We start from the raw sequence: 21,299 nt of genomic DNA, 5'->3' as shown, positions 1-21,299 counted from the left end.
CCCACCCATGGGACAGTTCCAGAAAAGAGAACACAAGTTGTGTCAAAGACCTTTGAATTTTCTTAGTGATCATGGTCAGCTTATGTAATTCAGTTGTTTATGATTACCTTAGGACTGTCTAGTTATTTAATTGGTGCAAATTGCAAATTTCAGCAATTTTTTTTTTCTTTTTAAATTGGGGTCTCACTATGTAGCTCAGGCTGGCCTTGAACTCTCTATATAGATCAGGTTCACCTCCAACTCACAATTCTCCTCTTCCACCTCTCAAGTTTCCCAACTTGGGTGTTATGCCACAAACCTAATGCAAATTTCTGCAAATTGAGCAGCTTGCATTCCATTAATAAATTTATTTTATCTTTTAAAACATGTACAGTAGGAAAAAATTTACCCATTTACTGATGAAGTTGGCAAGAAATAAAAGATAAATAACGGAGGGTCTTACAGCCCAGTATGAATCAGGCAAAGCAACAGAGTGGGCTGGGAAAGAGCTCATTCACCTTTTTTTCCTCTTCAGATAGCTAACGAAGCCTCCTCTAGAACTCTTAGGCAGAAAACTGAACTTTGTACCAGAGCTGAAGAACAGCTTAACTCTCTGATAAATATTGATGTTTTAGTCTGTCACTCTTACCCAACACTGGAAATTTCCCAATTACTCAAGCAGTAAATACTATTTCATAAAAGCAGAAACTGATTATAATTTGTGGGTTATTGGACCTTTCCTTTTTTGTCATTTTACTTTCTCTGTTTCCTAGGATTTGCATTTTGTTACTTCATAGTTAAGTCTATGAAATAAACAAAAATTAAAAATAAATTCATTTTGTGATTAAAAAAAAAGTAAGTGCTGGAGCTGTAGCTTGGTGGTAACAGTACATGCTTAGCATGTGGGAGGCCCTAGGTTAAAGATACAGCATCAGAAAAAATTCAGATAGGAAGAAAATTCTTAATTCAATAACTTTAATGAATTATTCTATCATTTTCCTTAATAAGAGTGTATACATTAACATATGTAAAGAAGTAACTTCCGAAAAAAAGAATTATTTGGAAACCATGGAAGGACTGGAAAACAATCTTTTACACTTTTTTTTTTTTTTTTCCATGCTGGGATTTGAATTCAAGGTCTACACCTTGAGCCACTCCACCAGCCCTCTTTTGTGTTGGGTATTTCTGAGATGGGGTCTCAAGAACTATTTGCCGGCTGGCCTCGAAATACGATCCTCCTGATCTCTGCCTCCTGGATAGTTAGGATTATAGATGTAAGCCACCGGTACCTGGCTTCTTGTACATGCTCTTTAAAGCATTCCTTTCTGTAGGAAATCCAATTTCACATTTATGAGAAATATTTAATATGCTGCCTATATTTTCCCAAGTCCAGTAATTACCAGCACTATGGAGTGATCACTTAACTAAATGCTTCCAAAATCTTTTTCTTTTTCTTTGGTGGGACTGGGGTTTGAACTCAGGGTTTCTGGGTTTTCTACCAGTTGAACAACACTTCTAGCACCTAAGCTTCTAAAATCTTAAAAGTAATAAAGTAACTTCCCATCACAACAGACAAATTTTTCAGGAAAAAACAACTAATCTTTTCATATGAAGGAGGGGGAAGGTGTGATAAAGTAATGAACTTTAAACCTTACAAGTAAACATGGCAGTTACTGTGGCCTTTGGTCATAGAACCATTACAATCAATCTAGCCTGAATTCCTTCTGATAAAAGTGTTATATGAATAGACATTCTGGCACTTTGTCAAACTGTAAAATATTAATAAATAAAGTTAGTGTTTTATCACACAGAATCAGTTAAGGATATAGGGGCTAGTCTAACAAGTTTATTTAACCAATCAAAAGCTTAGATGTCATAAACTGGACTCTGCAAAGAGCAGAGTCTCAGTCAATTCTGAGATTCTGTGGCCAATAAGGAAAGCTCTTCCAGGACATTTAGGATTGGATCTCTCAATACAGTAAGAAGAATGTTCTTACTTTGTCATCCAACCAGAACCAAAGAAGAAAGTGAAATAAAGACTAAATGGAAAGATGCAGGCTTTTGCTATAATCTAGGTATGTATTTCAATTATTTCCTAAAACTACCTAGATTAGGATATTAATGTATTCTGATTCTGAAAAGAATTCTTTTTAATATCAGTTCATAAAACAGGCTTATAATCCTACTCAGGAGGCTGAGGCAAGAGAATCCTGAGTTTGGAATTAGCCTGAGTTACATAGGCCAGGCCATAGTTCCAGGCCATCCTGGGCTACAAAGAAAGACCTTGCCATAAAGAATGTTGGGGTGTGGGGGTATGGGGGGGAGGGTAAGAGTAATACGTGAACTAATCTATTGCTATACATTTGAAGGAGGAGAAAAGGAAAGCTATTGTTTTCTTTATAACATAAAACAGACCTCTCTGAAAATGAAATGATCAAATAATAAAAAATACCCTAAATAAATTTGCATATATTGAGCAAAAACAAGCCAGACAGAAGCTAGGCAGGTATAGTGGTACACACCTGTGTAATCCCAGGACTCTGAAGGCTGAAGCAGAAGGACTGTAAGTTTGAGGCTAATCTGGGTTACATGACAAGACCCTGTCCCCAAAAAAACACACAACAAAATATGTACTGTATGATTCACTTCTAGGGTATCACAGACAAAACAATCTAGAAACCAGAGGAGTAGTTGCCTATAGAGGTGGGGATTGATAGCAAGGAGCAAGAGGGAACTTTCTGGGGTAATGCAAATGTTCTATATCTTGGCTGACTTTTAGGTTATACTGATGTATACCTTGATCAAAACTCATTGAACTGTACACATCTGTGCGATTTACTACATGTAAATTTTACCTAAAATAAATAAAGCACCTACTGTTCTAAACTATTATAAGAAGACTTCTCTCGACTGGGACGCAGGGAACCTGCCTAGCATGAGCAAGGCCCTGAGTTTAATCTTTAGAACTACAAAAAGAAAAAGACATCTCTTAGTTGGATTTCTTCTTACTAAAGATACAATGAGAAGAGAGTTAAAAAATTCTCAGATTAGTATTCTTTGGTATAGTGCTATGCTCTATTATGTGGCTAAAGGTGTGGACCTTTGAGCTGGGGGTACAGTTCAGTGGCAAAGTGAAAGTGTTGCATTCAATTTCCTAGTAACACACCCGTGTGCACACACAAAGGACATAGTCTCTAAGGCAGATTTTGATGAGTTGGAATCCTGGCTTAGCAATTTACTTAGTGACTTGGGAAGAGCTACTAAACTTCTGTGCCTTAGTTTCCTCATCTGTAAAATACAGATGATAACTGAACTCATTTCACATCATTATTAGGAGAGTTAAGTAAGTTAATGAAATAGTTTGAAAAATAAGCACTATTGTATTTGCTATAATTATTACCAAAATAAAGAATTTACACTAGCCAGTTATGGTGGTGAATGTGTGTAATTCTAGCACTCAGGAGGCTGAGACAGAAGGACTGCAAGTTGAGGCTAGCCTGGAATACACAGCATGACCCTGTCTTAAAAAAACCTAAAAAAATAAAAAAGAATTTACACCTGAGAGTTGTTGTCCTGGTAATCCAAAGATTTGAAAGAGTAAAATTTACAAGGATAGCCACTATTCATGCCTGTAATCCCAGCACTTGGGAGGCGGAGGCAGGAAGATGGAGAGTTGTATAGAGTTGCTACATAGCAAGTTCCAGTCTGAACTTCATAGTGAGACCCTATCTCAAAAAGCCAAATCTAACCACCACCAAAATAATGTTTTAATCTTGCAGATATTATTATTATTTTTGGTGGGACTGGAGTTTGAATTCAGGGCTTTGTACTCACAAAGCAGGCGTTCTACTGTGTGAGTTGTACCCCCAGTCCATTTTGCTCTAGTTATTTTTGAGATAGGGTCTTGCAAACTATTTGCCTTTACTGGCCTTGATCTGTGACGCTCTCAATCTCAGCCTCCCAAGTGGCTAGGATTACAGGTGTGAGCCACTGGCACCAGGCTGCAGATTTTTTTTTCTTTGCGATACTGGGGCTTGAATGCAGGGCCTTCACCTTGAGCCACTCTGCCAGCCCCGCCCCCTGCCTTTTTTTGTGATGGGTATTTTTGAGATAGGGTCTTGCCAACTGTTTGCCCGGACTGGCTTCAAACTGCGATCCTCCTGATCTCTGCCTCCTAAGTAGCTAGGATTACAGACCTGAGCCACCAATGCCTGTCCTGGGTGCAGATATTAAAGTTGGCCATATTTAACAACTTATTTTTTAAAAAATGCACCACTTCTTTAAGAGAGAACTACAATTAAACTATCATGAAAAAAGGGTATGTAACTAATTTTGAAACCTTTAAGGGAAGATAATTTGGGAATTATTGTTTATAACCCATCCTAGAACCAATCTTCTCATCATTTTAAATACAGTAAAATGCTGCATAGTCGATGGTGGTCCTGTAAGATTAAATTGCCTGGTCAAGTTGTAGTCTTAGTTTGTGTCAGCACAACTTATGATGTTCGCACCATGTACTGTCTCTGCATTGAACTTCAAGATAGAGATAAAAAGGTAAATGGAGAAGGAATTGTTAAATTGTTAAGATACAGTTGTATTCTGATTACAAATGAACCTATTCACTGCTGTAACTGAAAGAAACCAAGCGGTTCTATATATGTGAGACAAATTCTCCTGACAGGACCAAGTCTGAGTAAAGCTACTACTCCAAACTATATCACATATTCCAAAATTAATTTTGCTTAAGAATATAAGAATGTTGGATATATAAGTTCTGGAAATAACTTGGTTATGCATCCCACTGATTCTTCCCATTTATTCCTTCATAAATTTCAGTGTTCTCTGAGCAGAACGCCTTGCTGTTCTGCTAATGATATTATGTCTTCTGTGGCAATGATAGAACTATAGAAGTATTTTTCTTGAACAGATGTGACAAAAAGTAGACTCAGAGTTCATAAAATTATATAGCTCAACATGCCACTCGCTTTCCTATACAACCATTTTATTTTATTTATTGTTCTGGGGAACAAGTCGAAGACATGATAGTGTTCAAGGAGACAGCCATTTTTTTTCCCTCTATATACTTAGCACAGGGGGTGCTGTCATAAAAAGTATAAATGGCCTATAGTGCTCAGATTTCCTTAAGGAAATGATGTTTTGAAAATCACTGAGGGACAGTGTGATTCTAATTCTACCTAAAGCTGCAATAGCATAGCCAGAACAGATCTTCTTTATCTCTCATGTTATCCTTGGAATTATTTTCCATACTATTTATTGTTTCAGGAAACCTGGGTAGGCATGGCAAAGAAAAATCCAGGGGGATACAGCTACCAAAAATTCAGAGAAGCTGACCCAAAAACTTCACTTCTATACCCAAATTTACACACACACACACACTTCCACATAAAAAATAAGTTTAGGAGCAGAGGTGTGGCTCAAGTGGTAGAGTACCTGCTTTGCAAGCATGAAGTCCTAAGTTCAAAGCACAGTCCCACCAAAAATAAACAAATAAGTCTATAAAGATACATACACTAAAATCTCTCTCTTTGATGATATTGGCATCTAAACTCAGGGCCTAATGCTTGATAGGCAGGCACTCTACCACGTGAGCTATACCCCTATCTCCCACGCAGAAATCTTGAGAGCACTTTTGTTTTTTTAAGTTTATTTCCTTAGAGGAGATACATAGAGGAGGAATTACTGGTCAATATATATGAACTTGGAAGACTGAGTATGAATCAACAGCAGTTTTCTGAGTGGTGGAATTATGAGTAATTAAAAAAATTGTATGCTTGTCAGTATTCTCTAATTTTTCCATTTTTCAAGTCCTACACATGTAGGACTTGAGTAATAATTAGGAAAGGTATTAAAAAGTTTTCCAAAAGTTGTAAGTTCTATCATATATTGGGAAAATAACTATGCCAAATATGAATGCTGTTGGAGCAAAGCAAGTAACAGTGATATAATTTTATGCTTCAAACCAAGAAGCTGACTTCAACTGTATAAGAGAGGTTAAAAAATGTACTCTATACTTTTTTTTTTTTTGGCACTACTAAGGGTTGAACTCAGGTGCTCTATTACTTGAGCCATGGCTCCAACCCTTTTTACTTACTTATTTTTCAGATAGGTCTCACATTTTTGTTGAAGCCAGCCTTACATGTGGTCCTCCTATCTATGTCTCCTAGTAGCTGGGACCATGCCTGATTTGTTGGTTGAGATGGAGTTCTCACTAACTTTTTGTTTGGGCTGGGTTTGAACTGCAATCCTCCCAATTTCCACCTCCCAAGTAGCTGGGATTACAGGCATGAACTGTCACACTAGCTGCTTATATGCCTCTTGATTTTTCTTCAAACTTTACTTTCCACTCCACGATCATTTTAACACTTCCTCAAGTTTTACTCTTTAGATGGAAAAAGGCAAATGACTAATACTTTGGATACTTTTTTTTCTTGCAAAATCTGTATACCTAATAGTATACCTGATGGTCCTTTAATGTTTTAAACACTGAAAATTCTGTTTTAAAATCCCATCTACTTCTAACTCTTCTCACTTATCCCAATATTCAAATATCCGACATTTAGGAAAGTAAAATTAGGATAGGCATTCCCTTTCTCCTCTTAGCAAAAAAGTAAAAAAAAAAAAATATATATATATATATTTATCTATGTATGTATAGACATACATACACACATACATACATACGCATGTGTGTATATTTACTTATATTCTTTTAAAAACATAGTTATGTTCTATACATAATGTACAGAACAAAACACTCTAGATATAGAGGCCATTACCTTAAAATGATTACTAGATTCAAATCCTGGAAATGCAGCTTACCACATAAACGTATTCCACCACAAGAAATCAATAATTTTCAAAGCTGGTAAAAATATCAATTCTACTTTTTTTTTTTAAATAGAGGTTACAGTAGATTGATACAGTACAGAAATATTTAATTTCAACTGGACTGCTATTAAGCTTACCTTACAGCTTTATTAATTCTGATTTCTTGTGTGTTTCAGTGGTGAGCTGCATTTCCTGAGTCTCAGCGAACTTCCCAGCAGGAATTCCAGTCTGATGAAGAATCAGCAAAAGGAAGTCCTCACTGAGAGACATGCTGGTATCATTCACTGAGTGGAAACAGTGAAAGAGTAACATATTTCTAAAGGCAATTCACATTATTAATATATATATATTTACATAGTAAATACAGATTTAACTTCCCATGGTAGAAGAAAGGATTAACTTTCTTCAAAAACCTGAGTTTCTTACAAAGTGTTTGGTCTTACCCTGCGCCTACTACAGGTGATACTCATTCACCACAGTTCAGCCCTTAAATGTCTTTTTAAAACACAAAACAAAAACACCTTTAAGTCTTGATTTGAGCAATAGTGATGACACACCTAGCAGCAACACTGTGATCTTAGAGAAGAAAAAAGAAAGTTAATGAAATAAACCTTTGTTGATTTTCTTTGCATCACTTTATCAATTGGGACTGACCACTTCTCAAAGTAGTAACAAACAGATCTGGAAATCTTGCTTAATTTATATAGAAGTATTTTTTTTAAAGAAAAATTTGAAACAAACATTTAACATTTTCAGAAAAACCCATATTTTCTAAAATGCCTTCAACACAGTAGTCCACAAGAATCAGTAGTTAGAACACAGTTCTAGAAACTATAACTTAGAAAGTAACAGAACTTTCCTTAAAGTTCAGAAAGTTTTTCACTACTTACATGTTTTTCACTACTTTTTTAAAATAAGATTTATTGTATTTATTGTTCTATACTTGTTATCAATATAGTACCAGAAGCCACATGTAGCTATTTAAGTTTAAACTAATTAAAACAAACAAAAAACCCTTCCGTTCCTCAGTTAGATTACCAAAATTATTAGTGTACAACAATCACATGTAGCAGCATGGATCTAGAACGTTTTCAATACCGCAAAAACTTTTAATGGATAGCATTATTACAGACAAAGCATCAAAATGGTGAGGCAGTTGTTATGGTTAAACTTACCTGGACTGAGGAGGTGAGGGTGTGTAACAGGACTGGGCTGGCCTAAGTATCGGTTTGGAATCCTCCTCTTTGGCACAGGCTGGAGGGAATACCTTCGCTGTAAACACAACACGCATCCTGAAGAATAAGGAGAATGAAATGAATAGTGGATCTACAAAGTCTTCATAGTATTCATACATTTACGAACTTACAGCAGTTTGGATGTTAGAAAATGCAAGTTAGCATTTCCAGACTTCTGCCTGTATTTTTGTGGCTCTTTCTCTATGCCAGAGCCTATGCTGGGCCCTAGGAAAACAGAAACCAGATTATCTTTACCCTCAGAGACTTTAGACTGCTATAGTACAATGGAAACACAGATACAGAATACATAAAATAAAGGCATGAACAAGAACAGAAGAAAACAAAAGCAAGAGAGGCGTCAGGAAGGAGTTTATAGAGGTAGCCTGAGGCAATGTCCTAAAATTTAGGAAAACCCAGCTTTGCAGGGGCATTAGGTGGAAGGGAGGATTCTAGTCGGAGGCCAGTGCCAGGCCAATGGGGGGCGGGGGGGGGAAGGTGAGACCCTATTTGGAAAGTAAATAAAGTAAAAAAGGGCTTGGGGACATGGCTCAATTGGGCAAGAACCCATCTCAACAACAAAAAAGCTGGATGTGGTTGTTTTCGCCGATCATCCCACTTATTCAGGGAGCATAGTAGAATTGTGGTCCAGGCCGGCCTGGACAAAAATGTAAGACCCTATCTCAAAAACAACCGAAGCAAAAGGGTTGGGGTTCAAGTGGTAGAGCACCTGCCTAGAAACTTAGAAACCTGAGGCTCTGAGTTCAAACTCGAGGATTAAAAAAAAAAAAAAAAAAGTTGATAATTCCAGCATCTGGGAGGTTGAGGCAGGAGGCTTAGGCGTTCAAGGTCAGCCAGGGCTACAACAGACCCTGTCTCAAAAACAAAAAAAAGATACGAACACTTAGAAAAAAGCTTGTCTTGGTAAGCCAAAATGATTTTACTGCTGTCTGGGTTAAATGGTGGCCTAAAAAGATAACGTAATGTTCTGATCTCCAGAATCTGTGGCTGTTACTTTATTTGGAAAAAGAGTCATTATAGATGTAATCAAGGATCTTCAAGGGGATGGTGGCAGGGGGGAGAAATGACACAAGCCTTGTGTGCACATATGAATAATAAAACAATAAAAAAAAATGAACTAAGACAAAGAAAAAAAAAAAAGGATCTTCAGATGAGAAGATATAGATTATCCTGGATTACTTGGGTGGGCCCTACATCCAAAGACAAATGGCCTTATAGGAGAAAGATGGCAGATTTGAAACAGAAGAGAGGGTAAGCCAGAAAAGGGACAAACAATGAGACCAAAGGCAGAGCCTGAAGTGATGTAGCCAAGAAACCCAAGAACATATATAGCTACCATAAACTGGGAGATGCAAAGATTGTCCCTAGAGCCTTTGGAGGGTACGCAGTCCTGCTGATCCCTTCCTTTTGGACTTCAACTGCTTTAAACTGCAAATCTGTGGTAATTTGTTATGGAAGCCTCAGGGAACTAATCCAGTGACCTACTAAAATGACAATTTACTGAATGAAAAGTTGCTGTACTAAAAGTTTCTGTCTCTAAAAAGTCAGCTTCAGCTGGGACAAAGGGGGAGGGTAGACGTCTTCAATAATTTTTAAGAGTATAAAGGGATTCTGAGAGTAACCTCTGCCCTATTCAAACACAAGATTCTTCACATTTGTGTTTCTTGAAGAAAAGAGGGCACAGGAAAGAGATTAATAGTAATTGTGTAAGAACATGGTGGAATGCAGTGGTATGAAGAAAAGGGAAAAGGAAGTTTATCATAACTAGCTCAGCTTTTTTCACTTGTAGGTAAACTCTTGCCTCAGTCACAGCTCATATAAGATAGGCTTAGCTTTATCTTTCCTTATTACAACAGTCAAGGCACAATATATTTGATACTTTCAAACTGCAGCTGGTCAATTATTATTTCTTGTTGTTTTCTATTTTTGAGATAGGGTCTTACTATATAGACCAGACTAGTCTTGAACTTACAATTCTCTTGCCTCAGCATCCCAAGTGTTGGGATTACAGGTATGTACCACCATGTCTAGTTTACCAATACTTTTTTTTTTAAATGCTTAGATGAAATAAAACTAGCATACCCAATCCTACTTTGGACCACTTCAAGCACATGAAGCTTAACTGTAACAAATTCAAAGCAAACAATATTTACAGTTTATTATTAGTAACCTAAAAACAGTATCTCCTTAGAGTTGTACTTATGTTCAAGTAAACAGACTGTTTACCCAAGGTCATGTAATTAGTAGTGAAGTAGTTAAGCTCTACTTTTAAAATATTCAATTTACTCTCAACACAATTTCCTTAGTTTAGGCCCTCCTCACCTTGCCTGGACTATGGTAATAGTCTCCTAACTGATATGCCTGTCATAGGTTTTAGTCTTGTCTTTACTTTTTTTTTTTTTTTTTTTTTGGTTTGTTTTTGCGACAAGGTCTTGCTACAGTCCCCAGGCAGGCCTCAAACTCAGGATTCTCCTTGCTTCAGCCTCCCAAGTGCTGGTATTACAGTTGTCCATGCCCTATTTGTGTCTTTTCAACTCATCCTCTACAGGCTACACAATTTCCAAAGTGATCTCTCTAGTCCTTTGCCTTAAAAATTTTGCCTATTAAATCAGATTTAAATTCTAGGATCTGTCCCAACTTTCTAGCCTCCCAGGCTAATAGTATATGTTTACAATTTTCTATCTTTCAGAATAAACTTTAAACTTTTTAGCTTAGTACCTTCTATGATCTGGACACTGCCCACCAGACCAACCTTTCTCAAGAAACACTGCAGTCACACAAAACTATTTACAGAGCCCCAGCAATAATTCTGTATCATTAACAGTACTTGACTTCAAAAATGTAGTTTATCCTAAATGGACTTCACCCACTTCTTTGCACTGCACAATTTCCACAATTTAAACTGTCTTTACTCATGCAGGAAACCTTCTGTCACACTCTCTGCCCACACTGCTACTGATACAGCTGCTCATCTGCAGTGGGCCTATGATGATTTCTACTGAGGTATCTATCACACTGTGCATAATTACTAGTTAGTTTATGAGGCTACTTTAAACTTTTGGAAGGCAAGGATCATTTGTTATTTGACTTTGTTTTCCCAGTAATTAAATTTGAGATATACAAATTGAAAGTAAAAGATGCAGAGAGTAAATAAAACAGAAATTAAGGATGGTTCCTAAGCTTTTGTCCTCAACCAGTGGGTAAATGGTGGCACTATTAAATGAAATGGAAAATACTGAGATTACTGGGAATTACTAAGGATGTCTGAAATTGGGGGGAGGAAGTGACAGACTAGATATAGAAATTAAGGTGTCATATGCACACAGATGGTATCTGAGCCCTGTATCTGGAGTACTGAGTAAAGTCTAACACTACAATATTTTAGCATGACAAGGAAAAGCACAGGAGAAAGGAAGAAAGCTAGAAGAATATAGTATTTAGGAAGTTAAAGAGACAAAAGTGTTTTAAAAAGGAGAGGCCCCAAACTGTGACAAGTGCTTCAAAATATGAGGAAGCCAAAAGGACAACCACTGGATTTTTTTAAACGTGAAAGAACTGCCAAGAACAGTTTTAGCAGAGTATAGAAGATGGAAGCCAAGTATGTAAGAAAGCACGGATTCCAAGACAACAATACCGAGAAGTTTTATTGTGAAGGAGTCACAGAAAATGAGAGCAGCTGGGAAGAGTGAGGGATCAAGGGACAGAGGATAATTAGAAAATATAACCTGGCGTTACACTTTTATACTCTACTAAAGTTAGTCTTCTCAAATTACGAGAGTTTCTTGGGAGCAGGTTTTTCCCACTTTCTAACTCCTCTCTGTACCGTAGGTTCTCCATTTCTGTTTGTAAAAGTCCTGGTCCTAGAAATACAGTAGAGTGGTAACAGGAGAATTTGACATTATGTTCAAATTTAAATCAGATTAAAAAAAAACTTACAAGCTATGTAACCTTAGAATCTCAACTTCTCATAGGCATATTTATTTTGCCCGAATACTGTGTCAACTAAATGAAAAACTACAACTAAATCACCTGTTACAGTGATTCATAGCGTACTATGAATTTTAAATACTTCACAATACCTCTTCACAATCAGTCTATCAAAATAAATGCAAAGCAGCCTGGAAAGACTATCTGGAAACATATACTACCATTTTGTATTTATTATCATCTAACTGAGGTGTTTATAAATGTGACAGAGAGCAAAACAGATAAAAATAGAAGAGGAAAAACACAGACAGACTGATATATGGAATTATCTAGGACAATGAAATGAACTAGGAGTAGAATATAAATCTTTTAAATTCAAGTTAACCTATTAACAATTTAAATTATTACCTTCCCCCAATGAAAACTTTGATCTTATTTATTTCTAATTGGGCTCTTTCATTCTACTGTTCCACATAAAACTGATTATCCACATAGCACTTAGTGATTCATTAAAAAAGTAAATCAGATCATGAAACCTTCATAACTACGGAATGCAGTGGTACATGCCTATAATCTCAGCAGAGGCAGGAGAGTCATGAGTTAAGAGGCCAGTCTGGGCCACACAGAGACACCATCTCAAAAGCAAAACAAAACAAACCAAAACAACAAATACACAACAACAAAAACCCTCCTGCATATCTCCCACCCCATGGCTGTCTGCTGTATGTGAAATAAATACTAGCTTTATTTGGAATAGCCCCTAAGCTGGAAACATCAAGTACCCACCAGACTACTTTGTCATTTAGGTCTCAGCTCTAATGTCATCTCCTCCAGAGCCTTCTAAAACCAAGCTACACTAGTTTCTCTTCCCCCATCATCGCATTAATTTTTTTTTTTAATCACATATTGCACTATCTTGAAATGTTATGTATTTCTTATTTGACCTCTTATAAGTATCATGAAAATTGGTAACTTTTGTTCAATATTGTTATTGCCAGTGGCTAAAACTGTGCCTTGCACAAAGTAGGCATTCAATAATTATATATTGAATATATAATTGCCCAACTTTCAAATCCTTGCCTGTATCTTTTCAGGCACAGGCAAGCACTCTAATGTTTGAGCCATACCTGGAGCCCTTTACCTACATTTTCAGGTGTAAACTTTAGGTGGGCACAGGTACCATTATCTCAAATGACTCACCACTGACATGAAGAAAGCTCACACTATTAGGCCACTTCCTCAAGGAAGCCTTCTGCCACTCCAGTCTAGGAGTGTGTTCATTCAATTGGTTAGTATACAGCGATTCCTCCATCATAGGCCTTATATTGTAATTGAATTACTTGTATCTCCTGCTGAACTCTTAAGTCTCGTTTGGAGTCAACGAATTATGTCAACTGCTTGAATACTTTTTTTACATTGTTTCCTAAGTCTTCTATTTTTTCCTAAACCAAAACATGGGAGAACTGGGAAGTAATTAAGGCTCAGGAATCTGGAGGTCATATTATGCAAGAGGGATGCTGTAGCCATTAGTGACAGATCCCACTGGTTTATAAGGCATTGTCTGAGACTTCCAGTGAAATATAGGAGGCATAGTATAGAGGGTTCAGGATGGTATGACTCTAGACATGCTCCATTTGAAAAGTCTAGTCCCTATCCCTACCCCAGAATGACAACATAATCCAGCCATCTCTGACATAAGCTTGTAACTCTGTTTGCCACATAATCAGTTTTGATGTTTCCTAGCAGTGGTATATGGAAATATTGCCTTCAATGTAAAAATGTGCCTACTTGCAGTCACTGCCTCTACCATCCCCACCACCCCCAGCAGAGCCTGAGCTGCAAGGAAATTATAGTGCTCATTACCCAGTGCATTTGTTTCCAATAATCTGTTAAAGCATGGTGGATTACTATGAAGTTCTAGGAGTGCAGAGATATGCCTCACCTGAGGACATAAAAAAAGCTTACCGTAAAGTGGCACTTAAATGGCACCCTGATAAAAATCTAGAAAATAAAGAAGAAGCAGAGAGAAAATTCAAAGAAGTAGCGGAGGCATATGAAGTATTATCAAATGATGAAAAACGGGACATTTATGATCAATATGGCAAAGAAGGATTAAATGGCAGAAGTGGAAGTCATTTTGAGGATGAATGTGAGTATGGGTTCACATTCCGTAAGCCAGATGATGTCTTTAAAGAAATGTTTGGTGAAAGGGACCCATTTTCATTTCACTTCTTTGACGATTCACTTGAGGACCTTTTAAATAGTCCAAGAAGCTCCTATGGAAGAAGCAGAGGTGCAGGATCCTTTTTCTCTACTTCCAGCGAACATCCAGTTTTTCAGAGACTTTCTTCCTACGATACAGGATATACACCATATGGTTCACTGGGGCATGAAGGTCTTACTTCATTCTCTTCCCTGGCATTTGATGACAGTGACATGGGAAACTACGTATCTGTTACAACCCCAGGCAAAATTGTTAATGGCAGAAAGAGTCATAGAAAGAATATTACTGAGAATGATCAAGAAAGAGATGTTGTTGAAGATGACAACGAGCTGAAATCCTTCCTTGTAAATAGTGTGGTAACTGAAGAGGGCTTTGCAGAAGGATGCAGCTGGAGAGGACAGCCATTCAATAATTATTCACCAAGTCTCTACAGCTCCAAACATGTATCTCAGTATACTTTGGGGGACAATTATCAGCAAGGTAAACCCTGGGTCACCAGCAACTGTCATCCTATTTTCTCAGCAGGATACAAAGAAGGTGGTAAGAGGAAAAAAAAGAAACACAAAGAGGTACAGAAGAAGAAGTCAACCAAAAGGAATCGCTAAATTGACTCTTCAGACACATTATAATCTATAACATTTGAACACGACCTCTTTGTGTGTTTGGGTTAATCAGAGTTTTCCAGATAACATTTGTTTACTATCATCTAAAGGTACATCTTAACATTTTAAGCAGGATTGTGGACATTTGGTCTAGTAGTTTGGATTAGGTATTTCAAAAAAAGATAAGATTGTGGTAACACTTGGTGACTACGGAAAACTGCAAAGATTTTTTGTTTTTGAGCTGTTTGCATTATAAACTCTTCAGGAGAGTTTATAATCTATTTCATTACTTTTGTCTAATCAAAGCCATTATACAACTATTCACAAAATGAGTTTTTTCTTGGAGGCAGAATATTTGATACCTAACTTAAAGACACAAGTTAAAAATTAAAGTTTATTTTCTTTTAAGTTAAAAATACCAGACATATTTGTACAAACAGGTTTGTAGCAGTACTATTCACAAGTCAAGAGGTGGAACCAGCCCAAATGTCCATCATCAAGTAAACAAAATATGGAATATTATTCAGCCTTAGAAAGAAAATCCTGTCATATGCTACAACATGGATGAGTACTCAAGACATTATGCTAAGCCAAATTAAGCCAGTCAGTCACAATCATACTGTATGAGTCACAAAATAAGGTAGTCAAATTCATAGAAGTGGGTTAGGAGGAAGGGGGAAAAGAGGTATTTAATGGGTACAAAGTTTAGATTTTTATGAAAATGTTCTGGAGATCTGCTTCATAACATGAGAATACTAAAACTATTAAATTGTACATTTAAAAATGGTTAAGATGAATTTTACCACAATTTTTGGTAGTACTAGAATTTGAATTCAGGGCCTAGTACTTGCTAGGCAAACACTACTACAATATTTGCTAAAAAGCCAGTATTATCTAGGAGTCCTCAGAACAATCTGGCTATATCATGTGTGGCAAGCCATCAGTCTATTTTTGTTTTAAGTTTGTACAAAGGATTTACAAAGGCATCACTATAGAATACCTATAGCAATTTTAAATAGGATGATGTTGAGAGAGATATAGTTGAGTTACAAATACATAAGATATCAAGCAAATGGTTTATGCTAAATAAGTTGCACGCATTTGCTTCTTGTAAATGAACTAACATTGATTTCAATACGATTACTTCTTATCTCTCTGTAATACTTCATTTTCAAGATATAGTTTGTCAATCTTTTATTTTTATTCATTCTTTCATTCATCCAAAATTATTTTTAAGTACCTACTATCTGTTAGACCATGTTGTAGGTATGTGGGGCATAGCAGTAAACAAAATCTTAGCTGTCAGTTTTCAAACTGAAGATAGACAATAAAAAGCAAATGTTAAGTAAACTACTATCTGCTAGTCAATTTTTTTTCTTTTTTAGGTGCTAAAAAAAGAGGTAAGAGCACAGAAATTTTAGGGCACAGCATCATAATTTACAGTATTGTAAAGTATCTAAGGGAAAAAGTATCTAAGGAAAGTGATCTAAATGAAGTGAGGTAATCAGCCACATAGCTATATGGTGAAGGAGAATTCTGGGCAGAGAGACCAGCAGGTGCAATATCCCTAAGGCAGTGAGGAACACTGAGAAGATCAGTGTAGCAGACTAAGACAGCAAATGGATGAAAGTCAGAGACATTATAAGGAAGTTAGATTATGCAGAGAATACTAGATCACAGTATGTATGCTGGCTGTTACATGGAGGATAGGAAGCCACTTGGAGTTGTTGAAGAAAGCAGTAACATAATGTGACATATTTAAGCAGGACCTTCTCAAAAAAAGCAAGGATAGAAGCAGGGAAATCAGGCTACTGCCACAATCCAGGTAACAAATTATAGTAGCTTGGTCCAACGTGATTAACACTGAGAGTAGTTAAGAGTGATAAAATTGAGGATATATTCAAAAGGTAGGGTCAAACAAGATCTGTTGACAGGATGATAGAGAGGAGCTGAGGGTTACAAGGTTTTTGACACAACATAGCAACTAGAAGAATGGAATCGCCATTAACTGAGATAGGAGTACAGATGTTAAATTTAGGATCTGCTGGAATTTATTAAGCCCTGAAAAGAATCTCCTGTGTGATTTGCATTCTGCATGTTCCCTTCATTGAATTCTTCCTTTTTAATAAAAATCTATTTATCGTATCCTTTTACTTTTTTATCTCTTAGAAATGTAATCATTGTAAATTCTGGGCAAGCAAATTATGACCGAGCCACCAGCCCAAAATTATTCTAATGTAACTGAAGGTTGTAAGGAAATAATCTAGCAGCACTAAAATCCAATCACCTTTGAACAAATACAAACACAAATTGGCTTAAGTCAGAAAAAAAGTATAGTATCTACTATTTTTAAATGACTTCTATAGTAAAATATGAGCTCTTTTTGTGGAACTGGGGTTTGAATTCAGGGCTTTGTGCTTGTAAAGCAGACACTATACCCCTTGAGCCACACCTCTAGTCCATTTTGTTCTGGCTATTTTGGAGAGGGGGGGTCTCGTGAACTATTTGTCCAGGCTGGTCTTAAACCACAATCTTCCCAATCTCAGCCTTCCAGGTAGCTAGGATTACAGATGTGGGCCACCAGAGCCCAGCCAAGTATGAGTTTCTGTATTGCTTTTTCCTGGATAGGTATGTATGAAGGAAAACTAATCTATTTTTTTAGGAGGGATTGAGGTCAACTAGCATTTAAGGTTATTTTCAGAAAATAAAACGATAAAAAACTTGAGTATTTTAAGTGCTGCTTTTTAACAATGTGGTATTTTGTAGGATTCATCTATTTTCATATATGTGGTATTAAAGATGGAAAAAAAAACCCTAATTTTCCAAAACCAATCCCAATGCTTCAGAAAATGTAAGAACACAAGGACATGCCCTCCAGTCCATTTCTCCACTCTTTTTTTCGGGGGGTCTGAAACTCTTTTATTTTTTCCTCTTTTACTTATTTATTTTTTTTTTGTTGTGCTATGTGGAGGTACATTGTAGTATTTACAAAAGTTTTTACATTATATCAAATGTATCATACTTGAATTCACAACCTCCACCATTCTCCTTTATCCCCCCTCCCCATTTCTCCACTCTTAACAGATAATTAAAAATTCAGATTTAGTCATCTTACTCAGTAACTTAAACGTCTTCAATGGTTTCCTATTTTCTAGAACAAAAAACCTGTTTCTTAACATAATTTACATGGCCCTCTATGAGTCAACTACTAGTTTTTTCCCCCAAAGTGATTTCATCCATTCATCTATCTATCTATCTATCTATCTATCTATCTATCTTTGACAGCAGTGAGGTTTGAACTCAGGGCCTCATACTTGCTAAGCAGGTGCTCTTGAGCCACTTGAGCACTCCACCTGTCCCAGGTGATCTTCTATCACCTCTTTATATACATCTTATGCTAGAGACAACTTCTTCCAAAAATGTGTTCAGAAATCCTAGTTCACGGTGCAATATACTTTGCAAATTACAGCTAAATTCATCAGACTACTACGGAGACTATGAATTACAACATCATATTTGACCCTACACAAAATCATTTCCATAAAAGAGCTATTAATATGCCCAAGAGCATATTTCAAAAAAACTTCCCCAGCCATACCACATGATTGCAATGCTTACTACCCACCATTCTGCTTTTAAGAGTTCTGTGCTTTGGATATGTTCCCTCTGCCAGGATTGCTCCTTTCATCTAGTCTGCTTAGTGAGAGGCTTTGAAGTCTTAGATCAAATCCATCCTAATCTTAAAAATGTGCCCACATTTACTCTCTGCTCCCCAAAAATATCTATTACAATTTCTTTCTCCACATCATTGGACCTTTATTACTATATCCAGTATATTACAATTATTTGTCTTTCTATATGCCAACTTTTTACACTCAATTTTCATATTTGGCACTCAAGGTTTGTTGAATGAACTATTATTTGCAAACTATCTTAAGCACAGCCAGGTGTGGAATTCAAGCACCTGGTTTAGAATTTTAAAATTCTAAAAATAAATCCCAGAATAACATAGTATTTACAATGCATTACTGTCTTTTCTACTTATTAAACAAATTTTTTTTCAGGACTTCTCTTTCCCATATCAGACTCATTATATATCTTAAATGATTTGATCTTCTAAAATACAATTTACTTATGCATTGCTAGTACTTTATTTTGCTTGTTCTCAGATAACTAGATGATGATAAGAGCATATTCCATCTAATAAACTCTCCCTTAATTAGGTTAACCTTTAGTAACATTTTTCAGGGCTGTGGGTGTAGCTTAGTGGTAGTGAGTGCTTAGTTAATGCCAGACTCTGGCTTCAATACCCATAACCAAAACACAAACAAACCCCCTCCAAACTTTCACTTTAGCAATGTATAACTTTCTCAGATTAGAAAATTTCCTTTTTGGGGGGGGGGGAAGACTGGGTTTGAGCTCAGGGCTTTGCGTTTGCAAAGCTGGTATTCTACTGATTGAGCCATACCTCCAGTACATTTTGCTCTGGTTATTTTGGATATGGGGTCTCCTCTACTATTTACCCAGGCTGGCCTTAAACTGCGATCTTCTGGATCTCAGCCTCTCAAGTAGCTAGGATTATAGGAAGGAGCCACCCGTGCGCCCAGCTCAGATGAGAACATTTCTAATAGTCAAAACTCTATACCCAGACCCTTTCTAAAGAAGAGCAACCAAATTCTAGCACTTGTAAAATTCCCAAGATAACATAATACAATGCCAGTACAGCCTTTCCTGAGGACCCACGTGACCTAGGTCAAGACTATTATCAAGCTTGGCTATAATGCCATTTGTTGCTTGTCTGCTTTGATTAGACTGAGAGCAAATCCAAGGAAGTGGAAATCCATCCACAATGACTACTAACTCAAAAGTTACTGTATCAAAATGCATTTTTTTTCCTCCCTTGCACAATGAATAAATAGTTCCAAAAGGGCTCTATCAAACCAGGGTAAGACTCTGGTGTAACAGTAAAAAGTACTAGACATATACAACTAAAATTCCTGACTTATTACTTCTGTATCAGTTCTTCATTGGTAAAATATCTGCCCTAACTTACTGGGCTTGTGAAGATTCAAGATCTCATTCACTGAGTTAAAAAGCCAATAGATATGTAAATGGTAACATAAGAACTAATCTGGCTTTTTCTATGGAAGCAAAACACAATGAACATTTTTCTGAAATACTTTATGTGTATTATTCAGTACATAGTCCTAAAACTGCATCAGTCAAGAAAACCAAAGGTCATATGCAAAGGATAGTTCTGGTCAAATGCCCATCTATCCTCACTTATTCTCACCAGTGGAACAGACTTCCCCATGCAGTTTAACTGCTAGAATTGAAGAGCAAGTTCTGTGTACTGGGCAATTAATTTTTTATAGAAAATAAGTCGATATAAAAAATCAATTTTCAACGAATCCAAGTAAAATCATCATAAACATATGCCAAAATAGCTTTGATATCAAATACTATAATTTCTGGCTCACACATTGGCCCCCAAAACTGAAATATGATTCAAGGGCAGATTCGCTTCTAAGGTAGATCGTTCAGTTTTCACTGTTTAAATTTTATGTTCATCAGGTTAATTGCTCGCCGTATCGTACCAAAAAAAAAAAAAAGTTGTTCCCCCTTCTTTTCCTAGGCTCCTTCACCTTGTATTTACAAAAAAAAAGATTTCAGACACAAATGCCCCGAGAGTACTTCCAAACATTAACTCTTCGGAGAGGAGCTGCACAAAGGACTTGTATTAGTAAATGTGTTTCTTGTACGTTCGGGAGCCAGCTCTAGAATCAACGCTTTGAAAACACGAAAATAAGGTTTTATGTTGATCTAACCGAAACGAGAGTTACTTGGACGTGGAACACTTTGTCACCTGAACAAATGTAACTGACAACTTCGATGAGTCCGAGTAACTTTGAAAAAGTCCCTCCTGGGGTGGTGGGTGGCACACACTTTTCTCTCTGCAGTCATTTCGGCTTCCTAGAATAACTCAACCGTAGAGGGAATACAGCGCCCACCCTTTTTCATTAACAGCGGGTAAAGAAGAAATCCGCGGAGTCCCCAGCTTAAGGGTCGTAGAACCAGGGGATCACCTGATACCAACTTGGACCCTTCCGGGGCGCCTCAGGCTTCTCCAGAGCAAGCTCTGGAGGGGACATCATAGAAGGAGAATCTAACCTGAGAGACCGCGAGCGCTTGCTATGGCAGGAACCAGCTTGGGGGTTGTGAGTAGCCAAGGCATGACTGCCAGCTCAACTTCAGGCAAAAGAAAAGGTACTTAGGCCAGTAAGCCGTAGCCACCTGGTCTTCGTCGCCAGGAAACCAGACCAACCGCCCCTCCCCTTCCGCCGGGCGCCGATCGCGGTATTTTCTCCAGCGGCGGCGCAGAATGTGACGTCACGTCCGGGCCTGGCGCTTGGATGGGCAGGCCCTTTTTTCGTTATGGCGTCCAGCTGCATATTACAACCACAC

At 37.1% G+C, this 21,299-nt stretch overlaps 2 protein-coding genes across 3 annotated transcripts in view; one reads left to right on the top strand and one right to left on the bottom strand.

Annotated features, from left to right (window-relative positions):
* Window positions 1-21,212, bottom strand: part of Xpnpep3 (X-prolyl aminopeptidase 3) — a 67,970-nt gene extending 46,758 nt beyond the window's left edge. The window contains exons 1-2 of one of the 2 annotated variants that reach the window (XM_020164476.2): window positions 21,006-21,212; window positions 8,004-8,120 (exon numbers count right to left, since the gene is read on the bottom strand). In XM_020164476.2, the coding sequence (XP_020020065.1) occupies window positions 8,004-8,120; window positions 21,006-21,069 (181 nt within the window). In that variant the 5' untranslated portion in view covers window positions 21,070-21,212. Of the gene's footprint in view, window positions 1-6,965; window positions 7,104-8,003; window positions 8,121-21,005 lie in introns of those variants that run through there. The other variant, XM_074084559.1, reaches the window with a different exon arrangement.
* Window positions 8,566-17,442, top strand: Dnajb7 (DnaJ heat shock protein family (Hsp40) member B7). The gene has a single exon (XM_074084562.1). The coding sequence runs from the start codon at window positions 13,905-13,907 to the stop codon at window positions 14,835-14,837; it is 933 nt and encodes a 310-aa protein (XP_073940663.1). The 5' UTR covers window positions 8,566-13,904; the 3' UTR covers window positions 14,838-17,442.
* Window positions 21,213-21,299: the final 87 nt, after the last annotated feature.

The sequence above is a fragment of the Castor canadensis genome, chromosome 8 (assembly GCF_047511655.1).
Source record: "Castor canadensis chromosome 8, mCasCan1.hap1v2, whole genome shotgun sequence".
Classification (NCBI taxonomy): Eukaryota; Metazoa; Chordata; class Mammalia; order Rodentia; family Castoridae; genus Castor; species Castor canadensis.
This window is presented reverse-complemented; position numbering and strand designations above follow the sequence as displayed.

Excerpts from the sequence above, each read along its gene's own strand:
- Dnajb7 (XM_074084562.1), top strand. The coding sequence starts at position 13,905 with ATGGTGGATTACTATGAAGTTCTAGGAGTGCAGAGATATGCCTCACCT.